General features: G+C 39.5%; 1 protein-coding gene across 8 annotated transcripts in view; it reads right to left on the bottom strand.

Annotated features, from left to right (window-relative positions):
• LOC117406277 (unconventional myosin-VIIa) overlaps positions 1–14,599 on the bottom strand; it is a 64,851-nt gene that overhangs the window by 34,634 nt on the left and 15,618 nt on the right. For 4 of the 8 annotated variants that reach the window (XM_059028528.1, XM_059028532.1, XM_059028526.1 and 1 more), the window contains exons 3-13: positions 10,102–10,215; positions 9,531–9,683; positions 8,650–8,667; positions 6,597–6,781; positions 4,222–4,343; positions 3,842–3,984; positions 2,999–3,112; positions 2,370–2,523; positions 1,197–1,273; positions 589–708; positions 240–382 (exon numbers count right to left, since the gene is read on the bottom strand). In XM_059028528.1, coding sequence (XP_058884511.1) covers positions 240–382; positions 589–708; positions 1,197–1,273; positions 2,370–2,523; positions 2,999–3,112; positions 3,842–3,984; positions 4,222–4,343; positions 6,597–6,781; positions 8,650–8,667; positions 9,531–9,683; positions 10,102–10,215 — 1,343 coding nt within the window. The remainder of the gene's footprint in view (positions 1–239; positions 383–588; positions 709–1,196; positions 1,274–2,369; positions 2,524–2,998; positions 3,113–3,841; positions 3,985–4,221; positions 4,344–6,596; positions 6,782–8,649; positions 8,668–9,530; positions 9,684–10,101; positions 10,216–14,599) is intronic. The other 4 variants (XM_059028529.1, XM_059028533.1, XM_059028527.1 and 1 more) reach the window with 1 other exon arrangement.

Here is a 14,599-nt window from a genome sequence, read left to right as displayed (position 1 = left end):
CTGCTGGTAACCTGGGCCTCGACATTAACCTGTCCACAGGGCCCATATTTACAAAGCTTTTAAGTTATTGCAAGAACATTTTTTAGGCATACGGTTTGAAATGCATGAATGTGATGGTTTTGTGAATATTATACTGTTTTATTTATAAAATAGACTTTGAAGAAATAACTCATAGGGCTATTTTACACTAGACAACACTTCGCTGAAACAAAAGAAATACGTTGCCACTGCATCCTTACCTGTTGACAGTGAAGTTCTCAAACCCAAAGATATCCAGCAAGCCAATGGATCGTCTCACTGTTTTTGGTTCACTGGAGGGGGGTTTGTAAATGGCAGCATTGATCTTTTCTACTATCCAAACAAACAGCCGTCCATAGATTCCCTGAAAGATATCAATAACAACAGTATTTTTCAATTTTTTCAATTTTATTAGAAACCTGTGTAACAGACTGAAATGTTTTATACAGTTTGTGTTTGTGATTGCTCTGGCTCTTTAGAAACCCACTGGTCGTCAGCCAGGCTTTGTTCGTCAAAAAGATTGAATAGCTCTGGTCTAATAAAAAAAAATGTTTGCAGCTCATTGGTTACCTTTACAAAAGCGTCCCTGACATCGAGAGCCTGCTCAATGCTGAGGGGTGTGGAGACGGTCTCCCCCCTGGTGATCAGAGTCCGGCTGGTGAGGCAGTTCATCACATCCTGAGGATCCACCTGTAAGCACGCACGCACGCACGCACCATGACAGAATCCAGTTAGACAAACACACAAGTGCATGCTTTTCATTCATTGCAAATGATTCAACTGCTGTACGACTTTTTCCTTTTGATAAACATGAACATAGTTGGAAACAAAGAAAACGTTAAAAAGCGAATTGATGCAATTGAATCCCCTCCAGATATTCGGTGTGTTTCATGGTTTCGGCTTCATGTTCGTGCCTACTATTTTTGACACTGATTCTGGAACTGAATAGTTTTCTCCCATAGCCTCATGCTATAGAATTGACATACTAATTTGTCAACTGTGCCACCAGAGGGCTCTCACTTTTATCAGGGGATGAATAAAAATACTTAATTCAGTTAACTGTCCGTTTCCTTCAGTCTTACTGTTTACAGCATCTGAAATAATTACACTGTTATAAAACACCATTATCCACTCATTTTAGTCCACTCATTCACACAGCTATAAACCACTTTACTGACCTCCAGCAGAGCCGCTGCAGTCGTTAGATTAGAAGATCGCACCACGACACAGGCATCCAGGTTATCGTACATCCGAGCTGCATTGATAAACACAACTCACGTTAGTAACAACGGAGGAATCGACTAAACCTTAGGTAAGAGAACATGGATTGAAAAACACTGTTTTGTATATATTCAAAAGGTTGGGCTTATGCCCACGTCGATATACCATAATACAGCAAAAGCAGGTGATAGAAAAAAAAAAAATTCTCATGATTAGGATAGGGGTCCTGTGGCGAGGTGCCCGCCCTTTTATTATTTATGTATTGTTGTTGTTGTTGTTATTATATTATTATATTAAATTGTATTTGTGTGCGGATGGACGAAAGCCGTCCGACGTAATTATTTATTGTTTGAGACCGTTGAAAAGCCGGTGTCGTACAATGTGGTTGGCATGGATGGGGTTGAATCCTCCATCCTAAGTAGCTCGTGGGAATGTGGCTGGAGCCTTAATAAGGTCATTTAATGGGTAATTAAGGCTCCAGCCACAATATAAAAGACCCACTCTGAGCTCAGAGTTAAAGAGAGTTAAAGAGAGTTAGCTACCAGCCAGCGAACAAGGTACGTGTCTTTGATAAGAAGAATTATAATTGTTTTTGTTATATTTACTTTGGCCAACTTACAAATAAAGCTTCCAGGCTGGGCATTGCCTTCTCTGGTTGCAAAACAAACAGCACACACAGAAAACACTATCTTCCTCTCCTTCTAGAACTCTCCCTCCAAAATGGGAGGCTGAGGCCTCCTTTTATGCCAGGTGGCTGAGTGCTTAATTGAACAATTCATTGGTTGATTGCTCCCACCTGATGCAGTGAACTTAGGCAGGGAGGAGAATTTAACTCCATCCCTGCCAGTATTTCCAAGGGCAGAGCCCTGCTCTGCCACAGTGCCCTTTTCTTTTGGTGTGTTTTGTTTAAATCTTTGCTTTATTATTTAATAGATATCCTGCTTCAGCCCCGTATCATTTGTGTTTGTGCTGCTTCCTGAACCTGACGTCACCACCCACACGCACCACTCAAGCCAACCATGACAGGTCCACAGTTAGAATGCCGTATGTCTTTGAGCTCCTTGAGCCAAGACCTCTGCTTTACATTGCTTAGCCGTTTGTGTATTTGATCTAATAATACAATACTATACCTTCATAGCGTAGGTTCCCCATGTGCAAGATGGCAGCCATCAGCTTGGAAATCTCCCAGTTCTCTGTGTCGGTGAACATAAGGACCTTCATTGCAGAGCGAATATTCGAGTACTCTTTAGTGTCATCACGGCCATCACACACTGTGCAACTTCCCTGGAGGAAAAACAGATTCAAACATCAGGTACTGTCTGCACTGGAGTGTCAGATCAGCACTCTCTGCATCAATGGGTTTGGAACACGGTACACTGATAGACTGTGTCATACAGTCTTGGCTGTAGATTGGTTAAGGAATTGAAGACGTCTGAGAAGAAAACTACGGCTCAGTCTACATGCGGTTGAAAATGTCTGGTAAATGCAAGGGAAAAACGATGGCTTGTGAGATCTCAAAGGAGATAATAAATACACACAATACCTGCAACAGGTAGGAACAGTGCGTAATTCATTTTCACTGAGGATGTGGACACTTTATTCCTAACACTCCTTTAATAACAAAGTAGCCCTGCATTGTATAATAAAATATGAACTGAAATAAATCTCTTGTACCCAGATGCGTTTCTTTCTTGCTGGAGGGTGAATGGGTATGCTGTATAAGAGCTGGCTGTGAAAGGTGTCTCCAGCTGGCACTCACCATGGTGAGGTAGGAGTAATCCGTGGCTTTGCCTAACCCCAGCTTCTTCTTTTGTTCCGGTGTCATTCCTTTCAGCATGCAGTAAAAGATGTGATAGTTTCTCTCATCCCGGGCCTGGCAATACAGAAAAGATTCATATGAGCACACCTTTAGATACAGCGTTGACTTAAACCACTTTTCCAGCAGGACCTTGAAATCTAGAAAACTTCCAATATAAAACTGAGGCTGCTGCCAGTTCCATCTGAAGCCTGCAATCTTCTCTGCAACAAGAAGGTCCATGACGGTAATATATCATATTTTTGTATAATTCACATATACACAATATTTCCTTGATAGTAAATGTAATTGACCGGCCTGCAGTTGACATTCACCTCTAGCGTGCTTTGCAATGGACACTCAATATCTTATTATTAACTTTGAGTTGGAGAGGCCAATTTCTACCAGCCCACAACCCTACTGGGGCTGACGAAGTCCCAGTTCATAATGGATTTATCTTGGCAGAGGTAAAAGTGGCAGGTGTAAAGGCGGTGTAAGAGATGAAGCGTGTCTTGGTTAGGTACAGTATTGAGATTGCTGCTACTGGTGAGTAATGCAGTGTGATTCCATAGGGCACCACAGCTCTTGATTCCAGAGGGCATGATACCTCGATTAATATTTGGTTCCCTTGTGAGTCTCATCCAATCAACAAATCATATTCTAAAAAAAAAAGGACAAGTGGAACTGTCCAGCCATAATCTGAGTCAACCTTGGCCAGGGATGGATTAGAGCCATGCAGCACCTCCTGATCCACTGTGACCGGTCCATGCTAGCCTCAGGCTTGGTTACTAGTGATAATCTCTGTACCTGTCTGCAGACTCTGGACTTCTCTAGCAGATACTGCTCAATCTTGGCTCCTTCAATGGCTCCTCTCTTGTTGAAATGAATGTCAATGTACTTTCCAAAGCGGCTGGAGTTGTCATTACGAATGGTCTTGGCATTTCCAAAGGCTGTGGAAAAGCAGAGTTGCAGATATGTATTGGTAGATATTAAAACAGGGCAGATTCAATAGGATGCGACAGTTGTTTTACAGACCCCCTCACATACCATTTATTTTGGAACGTATGAAGCATATAAATACATTTTGGTGATGTACCCAGGTACAAAATGAAGAAGCTAAACATTTCAGCCAATGTCTTCTTCATTGTAATGGATAAGTTGGCAAAGGGAAGTGGCGCTCCAGTTACCTTCCAGAATAGGGTTAGCCTCCAGGACCTGTTGCTCTATCCAGGAGTGTTGTCCACTGATTGCTGCCAGAAACTGCAGGATAAGTTTGGTGCTCTCTGTCTTCCCAGCTCCTGACTCCCCACTAGCAATGGTGAGAGGTAAGTGTCAAATACTGGATGTTGATGTTTGCTGTTTAGTGGTGACTCCACATATCCATATACAGTGCCTTGCGAAAGTATTCGGCCCCCTTGAACTTTGCGACCTTTTGCCACATTTCAGGCTTCAAACATAAAGATATGAAACTGTAATTTTTTGTGAAGAATCAACAACAAGTGGGACACAATCATGAAGTGGAACGAAATGTATTGGATATTTCAAACTTTTTTAACAAATAAAAAACTGAAAAATTGGGCGTGCAAAATTATTCAGCCCCCTTAAGTTAATACTTTGTAGCGCCACCTTTTGCTGCGATTACAGCTGTAAGTCGCTTGGGGTATGTCTCTATCAGTTTTGCACATCGAGAGACTGAAATTTTTGCCCATTCCTCCTTGCAAAACAGCTCGAGCTCAGTGAGGTTGGATGGAGAGCATTTGTGAACAGCAGTTTTCAGTTCTTTCCACAGATTCTCGATTGGATTCAGGTCTGGACTTTGACTTGGCCATTCTAACACCTGGATATGTTTATTTGTGAACCATTCCATTGTAGATTTTGCTTTATGTTTTGGATCATTGTCTTGTTGGAAGACAAATCTCCGTCCCAGTCTCAGGTCTTTTGCAGACTCCATCAGGTTTTCTTCCAGAATGGTCCTGTATTTGGCTCCATCCATCTTCCCATCAATTTTAACCATCTTCCCTGTCCCTGCTGAAGAAAAGCAGGCCCAAACCATGATGCTGCCACCACCATGTTTGACAGTGGGGATGGTGTGTTCAGGGTGATGAGCTGTGTTGCTTTTACGCCAAACATAACGTTTTGCATTGTTGCCAAAAAGTTCGATTCTGGTTTCATCTGACCAGAGCACCTTCTTCCACATGTTTGGTGTGTCTCCCAGGTGGCTTGTGGCAAACTGTAAACGACACTTTTTATGGATATCTTTAAGAAATGGCTTTCTTCTTGCCACTCTTCCATAAAGGCCAGATTTGTGCAGTATACGACTGATTGTTGTCCTATGGACAGAGTCTCCCACCTCAGCTGTAGATCTCTGCAGTTCATCCAGAGTGATCATGGGCCTCTTGGCTGCATCTCTGATCAGTCTTCTCCTTGTATGAGCTGAAAGTTTAGAGGGACGGCCAGGTCTTGGTAGATTTGCAGTGGTCTGATACTCCTTCCATTTCAATATTATCGCTTCACAGTGCTCCTTGGGATGTTTAAAGCTTGGGAAATCTTTTTGTATCCAAATCCGGCTTTAAACTTCTCCACAACAGTATCTCGGACCTGCCTGGTTTGTTCCTTGTTCTTCATGATGCTCTCTGCGCTTTAAACGGACCTCTGAGACTATCACAGTGCAGGTGCATTTATACGGAGACTTGATTACACACAGGTGGATTCTATTTATCATCATTAGTCATTTAGGTCAACATTGGATCATTCAGAGATCCTCACTGAACTTCTGGAGAGAGTTTGCTGCACTGAAAGTAAAGGGGCTGAATAATTTTGCACGCCCAATTTTTCAGTTTTTTATTTGTTAAAAAAGTTTGAAATATCCAATAAATTTCGTTCCACTTCATGATTGTGTCCCACTTGTTGTTGATTCTTCACAAAAAATTACAGTTTCATATCTTTATGTTTGAAGCCTGAAATGTGGCAAAAGGTCGCAAAGTTCAAGGGGGCCGAATACTTTCGCAAGGCACTGTATATCCTGCATATATGCTGAGACCTGTGACTTTCTAAGTTTCATCACAACCCGTCCTCTAGATGCTAACTGTTTAAAGTGATAATGCCTCCATTACATCACTGTTGTAGAGGATTTTCATCCATGCAGGGGATAACCAACTGTCAAATTTACTGTTGTGGTTTGTATATAGTTTTATTTTTCTGTACTATCGTTCATCACTGATATATGTCAGCACCGTTGTAACCTGTGCTGTATTATCACGATAACAATGTTTCATGATACACACAAAACTTTAGCGGTTATCCTGAAGATTGTCACTGTCATGATTGTGGACACATTAATGTATTGATTCTTCATAAACAGTCAGGAACAGCTTTTAATGTACAATAAGAAAGGCTGGGAGACAACAAAGCAACACTAACACTTACAGTACTAGCTGCCTCGTCATATAAACATATTGCATTTTGTATTCCAAGTTTCGTAGTGCAATCCACTTGAAGCAATCCACTTATTTTTCAGTGCATGTGGGATTGTTTCCCCCCATCATGGTATATGATGCCCTACCTGATGATGCAGCACTGGTCCTTGTTGTTGCGTTGCATGTTGAAGTAGCAGTTGTCTGCAATGGCAAAGATGTGAGGTGGCATCTCCCCAATCTTTTTATTGGTGTACAGGCGAATCTGGTCTGGTGTGTAGATAGGCAGCAGCTGGTAGGGGTTCACAGCCACTAAGATGGAACCTGTGTAGGTCTGGGACAAAACAAGCATACATTATGAGATCCTGGTTAAAAAAAATAAAACAGGGTTCCCCCATACAGTTCAGGAAGCCCACTGTTTTCAGGGTGCAATGACGCTGGGCAAAGTACTTCAAATGAACATGGTGTAATGCACAAACAATCCTTTTCTCTATTTTTTGGACAATGGGGGGGGGGGGGGGGGGGTATTTTCTTTGCATGTTGAAACACGTTGACACAAGCAGTAAATAGCTTTGAGAATTTAGCCCATTGTACAGCATTGTATAACATTTCCCCTAGAGGCCAGAAATGTGAGAGTATTAGTGAAACTGCAGAAGCCTGACACGGTCCCTTGAATCACTGGGCTGTCAGGCCCAAGTATCTGATGTTATCAGCTCTCCATATTTTTAAGCAAGTGCAAAATAATACAACCACTGTAACAGTATAACACTGACACACAGGTTCAGCTTGTTGTCATTGCTGGGTTTGTACAGTTAAGATTATTTTATTGCTCTCTAAAAATGCCTTTGTCTTTGCTCTTGCTTTAGGGACCAAACAGAAATACTATTTTTGGTCTCCAGAATCTTCTGGCCAATTCATTTTCCAAAGCATCAGGAATACTGTAGTGTTTAAAGAGTTTTTGTTCCAGTAGTCTTAAACTCAAAAGTTTGAAGAACCGTTACTTTTCAAGCTTTTATAATTAGCTGGTATTGAAAAGCATAAAGAATGAAAAACAATATACAGTGACCTGCCACGCTGCACCTGTTCAGCACTTCGTAAGTGCACTGAAAGGTAGTGAATTGAGTTCATCAATAATATACAGTACAGTAAATAAATTAAAATGGAAAGAATAGTAACCATTAAGCTCCAAAACTTATTGGCATTAGCTACTTATAATATACATATGTCCAGAACCAAGTTTTATGTAGAACTTCATAAAAAAAATGTTTAACTCTTGTGTGAGACGTGAGTACAGAAGAATCCAAAAGTTACGAACACACCCGGAGTTGTGGGTGAAAACTAAAATATCTGTAACTCTGAAACTTGCATTATGTTCAACGATTTAATGAGTGTGTGCAGGATTACACCTTTATCCTGATGAATAATAATAAGAAAACCAGAATAAGCCATTAGAGTTATGCGAAACAGGTAACATTCCCAGGGTCAGCATCTTGGTTCAAGTGTTGGTTTGATTGGCCAGATCATACAGTACTGTAGGTGTGAGGTTTACTGTACTTATAACTACATGTCTACCAAACGAACTGCTAATTGCTAAGCATCTTTTTAATAGGCCAGCTATAAGTACTGCTTTGTTCCATCTTCAGTAAAATGTCACCAAGTTAGTTGTTAATGACTAACGAGCTCTGTGAAGTTAGTTATTAATAATTCATTAATATTTTGGTAACTGATGAATGGCATTGAATGCGTTCGTGTACTGAGTGCTCATAAAGGTGCATACTCTTTATAGTGTTGCAGTGTTAACTCAGCTTGTAATTTAGTCTGTAATTTAGAGCAGTGCCATTTGGTTACTGTGTCTGCCTGGCACTTAATACGAACTTAATACAAACAAGTTATTCAACTCTATATTTACATGGATGGAACTAGATGTATGTATCTTAGAATGAAGACTCAGGTGCGTGCGTGGTTCTGGAGGAAACAGTTCCCACTATACAATGGTATGGGAGTATGCTAACCACTTTCTGCAATGGCATGGGATAGGTGGCTGTGACAGGTAACCTGTATATCAGATTAGTAGGACAATAGTGAGGCGTATCAGTGTCAGTTAGGTGATCCAGTCAGGTAATAATGGAGTAGCCTGGGCAGCACACAGCAATGAGTGATTATTCATGCTGAGTCTGTGACATGCTTACATGACATACTTACCCTCCCTCCACAATTAGTCTAAACACAGAAGGGACAGAAAATAAAGAGAAACAGCTTGAATTAGGAAAAAAAGATGACACACTGTATGTACACTACATACAGAAATAAAGCAAAAAGAGTTTTTAGAAATATTGAATCAATAATCGTGTCATGCAGTACAGAACAATTGCACAAATAAATACATTCCACAGTGTAATTTGTTGTCTTTGATAAATTAAAAACAATTGTATATGTTACAGAATAACTATGTGAAAAAAAAAAACTGTGAAAGAATTTTAGGTGCTTAGAATTTAATTCAGTACTTGAAAAACTAGTTTTAGATGCTACACTGTCTACCCACTAGAGGGAGCCACATGACAATTATTTATGATAATTATTTTTCTCTTGACAACTAGCTACCTATTTCAAAATGTAAAACAAAAAAGTACAATGCAGAGAGCACAGAATAGTGGATTATAGCTCCTCTACTGCCACAACAGTATTGCAGAATTCAAGACCTGCGGTAACAGGCACAACACCTGTGTCTCACGGGCACAAATCTGCCACTGGTCAACTATAATAGAAGAAAAAAAGTCACATGACCACAACATGGCAGCCATATTAGGTCACAGGCCAAAGTGAAGGTTTCCATTTAGCCAGTTTTCATTAAAAACTTAAACTCAAGAGTAATTTTAAGGACTGAAAAAAACACCTTAGAATGTGGGTTCAGTTCAGAGAACCGAGCATAGCCAGCAGGTGAATGAACCAGTTGAGAAGATTTGTCAAGTCGTCTCTCAGAGTGTAATGAGGATCCACATAACCCTGTCATTGTGGGTCAGTATTTAACAATGTGAATATATTTTTTTTGTGAAGGTGTTAAAAGCGTAAGCATTGCTACTCACATATATAAGATGTTCCCTGTAGCGAATGAGGAGGTTGCGCAGGATCCCGGCCTCGTTCAGGTCTCCCAGTCGGATCATGTCTTCCACCCCATGGATAGAGGTGGGGTGCATTGGCTTGATGTTGGTGGCATTCTGAGGTGAGATCCAGTGCTCCTGAAGAGAGTTATCCAGGACACTGATTTATTAACTCATGTGCTTTTTTATTACTTTATTTAGTGCGGGCCTTTTTCACAAAGCGTTCACTGTGGAATTGTTTTGGTGAATTATAATAAACAAATAGTGATATTCATGAAACTGTATTTCAACTATTGGCTTTTATCAAAAGTTTCAAACAGTTTCAAAATATGATTTAATGCATTGAAACTGACATTTAAAAATATGAATAGGAACAGAAAAGTCTCAAGTGTGCAGTAGTATTGTAGGTTGGTCTCACTTAAAAATTGCAATTTCGGCTCAGTTAAAATAAAAAAAGATACTAAGGGATGATTTACAAAATGTATGGTGTACCTTAAGCCATTGCCAGCACCCTATTGAGACTGAGAGCTTTGATGAGCAGTCATGTTATACTTACACTGCCTTCATCATCCAGCACCTGGATCTGACCGGAGTCACACAGTTTGACCACAGCACCAACAGGAACATCAAACTCCCGGCCAGTCTTGAGGTCCAGCCAAACATAGTCCCCCTGAAACATGAGAGACAGAGATTCAGAAATGCAGATGAGACGTGTGTAGCTGTTTGACACAGAGTATTTTTTTTAATATAAAGATATTTATACCATACAGGCTCTCCAAACATGTTCTAAACACTTAAATACAATAAATATTCTAAAATAAAAAAAGTAATCCAATTGAGCATTAACATGCTTTATGAAAGCTACACATACAGTAACATATACCAGTACTGGCACTGTTGGCTTCAATTGTTTTTACATTTGTATACATGTATAGATGTCAAGACTTGGGCCGTGGCATTGCTCTTGGTCTCATTCCGTTGCCTAGCAACCGTTGAACTGGCTCACTTTGGAATATCTGTTATCCAAATGTTAAGTTTCTGGGCATGTCCAAAAAAAATAAAGTTTTCTCTAAAACCACCATTAAAACCACTTTTATATGGACATAAGCGCTTGAAAATGTGATTCTCGGTTATCCAATCCATTACGTTGGCTGCCCACTGGAATATGTTTGCGAAAAATATACAGTAAATGGCATGAAATGCAAGTGAATTAGTCCACTGCACCACTCTTTAACTGCTTGCGTGATTGTCTGTTGCATAGGCAATGCTATTAAATTAGTTAATAGGGCACTGGGGACAGACTTCAAAGGTGTTCTGGCTCATGAACCATAACATGACAGCACTAATTAATTCTGTAGCCTCAGTGGGTTCACATGTCAGAAAAGACAATTCCATTGATTAAGATGTATCCACTTTTATTCCTCTTGAACTTTATTTGCATTCGGAGGGATTTTAAATTGCCAGTTCAAAGGTACAGTTTTAGTGTGTTTTATTTTATAAGGTATACTTATCCTTTATAAAAGTTCCCCGCAGTAAAAGCACAGCGCATCTTAATGAAGAATAGTGCAAGCGTGATATAACATAGGGATTGTTAGCATTGTAAAGCCCAGAGAGGTATGGTAAATTACTGTGCAAAAATACCATGGTGCAGAGGAGAAGAAAATAAACAGTGTGTTTGGAATACAGAATTTACTGCCCAAGGCAAGGTATCCCTTTCCTAATGGGAATTGAATATACCACTGCATGTATACAAGTATTAAAACCATTGATCCTGAAACCAGAATACAATGTACACATGACTGGAATTCACATACAGAGAATACAAGCAACTGCTACAAGCAACTTTTCCAACGAACACTGAGTTCCTCCAATTAACTGTGTATAAAACTGAACACTTTTTTGATTTACATGACGTTATTTATTTTTCTCTTCAGCAAAAAAAAAAAAGAAAGACAATATAACATGGATGTTTAGTACTTCACAGGATGATCATTCTGGTAGATGTGTACAGTAAAAGATTGTTTAAGCGGTACACGAAGTTCAAATCATTGCAAAGTGTAATTCAGGGGTGTAAAAACCCTGTCCTCAAGGTTTTATAGTTATCATAAAATAATATAAAGAAAAATACTTTAGTGCTGTTCAAAAACAATAGCGCGTGCTACACTAAATATGTATTGCAGTATACTATAGGAAACTGTGTTTTTGGACATTACTATACTATTTCTTTAAGGAAGGTAGTTAAATTGGTTCAATGAAGTAATTTAGGGTCAGTAGAATAAAGAGCAGGAGGCCTCACATTGCACACCTCAGGTGTGGTGCACACAGAGAGCATGGGAAACATAAGCATGGTAAAGCATGGCAAATGCATTTTATTATTTATTTATTTATTTATTTATTTGGCAGACGTCTTTATCCAAGGCGACTTACAGGTGTTACAGTGCAGTACAGGCTTACAATGCAAGGTCAATATTTAAATACAGTTTACTGTAAGTACTAATTATACTTCTAAAGCACAATATGAAATAAGATGCAACGTGTTTACATCTACAATGACATAATAATAGTGCAATATTATACACAAAGGTAAAGAATGGTAAATTAACTTAAATTACTTATTATTTACAAGTTTTCTGAATCTGATCCCTAGAGCAAAAGAATGTCTAAAGATAAAAGGGTGTTGCACTATCAAGCCACTACTTTCAATACCACAGAATCAAGCATATCATGCAAGCATTACTATTTTGAGCAATCAATGTGTCTCTGGACAAACAGACGTGTATTACCATACCTTCATAGTACATCATGTTATGTACTGACCCACCACCTAACTTAAAATATATATGGTACACAGCACTATCATTGTACCCCTTACTAAATAACAGATTTTATATTCCAGTACTATAGTATTTATAGTATTTTTATATGGGCAATCCGTGCTACAAAAGTTATTGGTCCTACCGATAACAGTGTGGTCGGGTGTTTGAACATCTGGTTGACGTTTCGAAGCAGAGCCCACTTCCCCTGGTCCTTCTCATATAAGTCCTCCTCATCTCGCCGGCTGTACATTTTTAAAAACCAAACACCAGTTCCATAGATGTAGAAAAAAAGAATCTGGCTTATGGCTGACCTCCACAATGTATTCCAGGTTGCTTTTCAGCTATAATGTACAGTGGAGTTTACTTGAGACTGGAAAAGCACAACAGGGCTCGAACAAACTGCTCAGGAAAGAAGCAAGTCCAGTTCTATCAAAGCCAGAACAGCGTAAGAGAGATGCACACAAAGTTGCACTTGATCTTTGTTTTAGGTGAGGAAGTTCAGTTCATGCTTTGCATGTGAGCAGATGAAGACTGAATATATGAAACATACCGTATCCCCGGCATAAACTGTGTTCTGTGTCTTTTAAGAATCTTCCTCTGCAGTAAACACCTCTACAATGAGGGATCCTTTTAGGTACTTATTAATCTGTGAAAAGGGTGGGCATTCTCATAAAATGGGCTTTTAATTAACTAAATGTCTCCACCGGCAAGTCAATACAGAAGAAAGGAGAACCTTACACCAAAGACCATCTGCCATTCCTTAAAGTGAGGCAGACGTGGATAACACTATCCCTAGCAACGGGAATTTAAATAATTTATGGATTTTCTTTTCTTCACTTTATCTGATTATGACTTCCTTTATAGGGATATGTGATGTTTTACAGAGAATGACATTCACGCTGCAGATGAGGGATTGATTTTCTGCACAAAGCCCCCAAATTGTTACAATGCTGCATATTGCTCAGGAGACTGTATTTATGGACACATTGGTAAATGCAGCTGCTGTGTCACCAAGCTCATTCTGCTTTCTACTGATTGTTTGCTTATAGCTGCACACACCTCTCACATTGCTTCTTCAGGTCTAGTTGATCACATGACACGTCACCACATACATCTGCATACATTGCAGACTAAGGGATTTTCTAGTTGTACTTATATTCTCTTATTGTTTGGCCAGGAGGAGACACAATGTTTGGAAGGGTTTTCCCAGCACAGTTAATAGTGAATTGGTATGATTCAAGGTAGGACTTTCTAAATGAACCTGTTAATACTGTATGTATCCCTCTGGTTTCCAGTGTTCATCTAATTTAATTACATTTAACGATGCTTTATTGATACATGCATTCATTTATTTTGTATCTGTCTGCACGTAAACAGTCTTAAATGGAATTACACTAGAACTGAAAGAGAGGCCTTGTCTAGTCCAGAGCTCAAACAGCATGACTCATTAATATTGCAGTCCCTGGTCAAGGCTTATGAAAGACGCTGCCGCTATGACTGCTGCTAATCAGGGCAGGTGTGTAAGCGGACCCTGATCTCCTCAGACTGAAGGCTTAGCTATCATGTAATAGACTGCACAGAGCTCTCATGATGAGTCCGTAAATAATTGAATAATGATTTACTGATAATTCATTCTGTTACACTGAACAAAAAACAGCTATAGGGCACGGCTTTAAATGTGCATGCAGACAATAAACTCCACTTAGCTGCAAGTAATTAGCTAAATAATGAGTTAACCTGAATCATTTTCTTGCACACCAATACCATTTATATGCAATACAATGTATTTACTCTAGATAGATGGAAATCGGAGAACTGAATATCCCATTCAAAAACAAGCCAAAAAAAGACCATTGTACACATTTATGTAGCTATCCAATGCTCATAAAAAAGTTTCCATGTAATGTAGAAGGATCACGACTGGTTGGTTGAAGTACTATTTGTGCGTTCAAGAAATGGCAAAATCAGTGGCATGAGCTGGAGTGTCAAATACATAGCGGTGTCAAATACATAGCGCCCACAGAAGAAGAAGAAGAAGCCATCACGAGCACTGAACTGAGAAACATGGAATAGCATTCCACTGCATGCAGGAACCTCGTGGAATCTAAGTGCTGCCATGTATTGGGTGGTACAACAAAGCGCTAAAGGCACTGTATCCCCTGAAATATATAAAAATAGATAGCGGTACATAGAAACTTGATTAAATATTATTGTAAAAGGTAACCTGTTCTTCAGATA

Source organism: Acipenser ruthenus, chromosome 8, assembly GCF_902713425.1.
Source record: "Acipenser ruthenus chromosome 8, fAciRut3.2 maternal haplotype, whole genome shotgun sequence".
Classification (NCBI taxonomy): domain Eukaryota; kingdom Metazoa; phylum Chordata; class Actinopteri; order Acipenseriformes; family Acipenseridae; genus Acipenser; species Acipenser ruthenus.
This window is presented reverse-complemented; position numbering and strand designations above follow the sequence as displayed.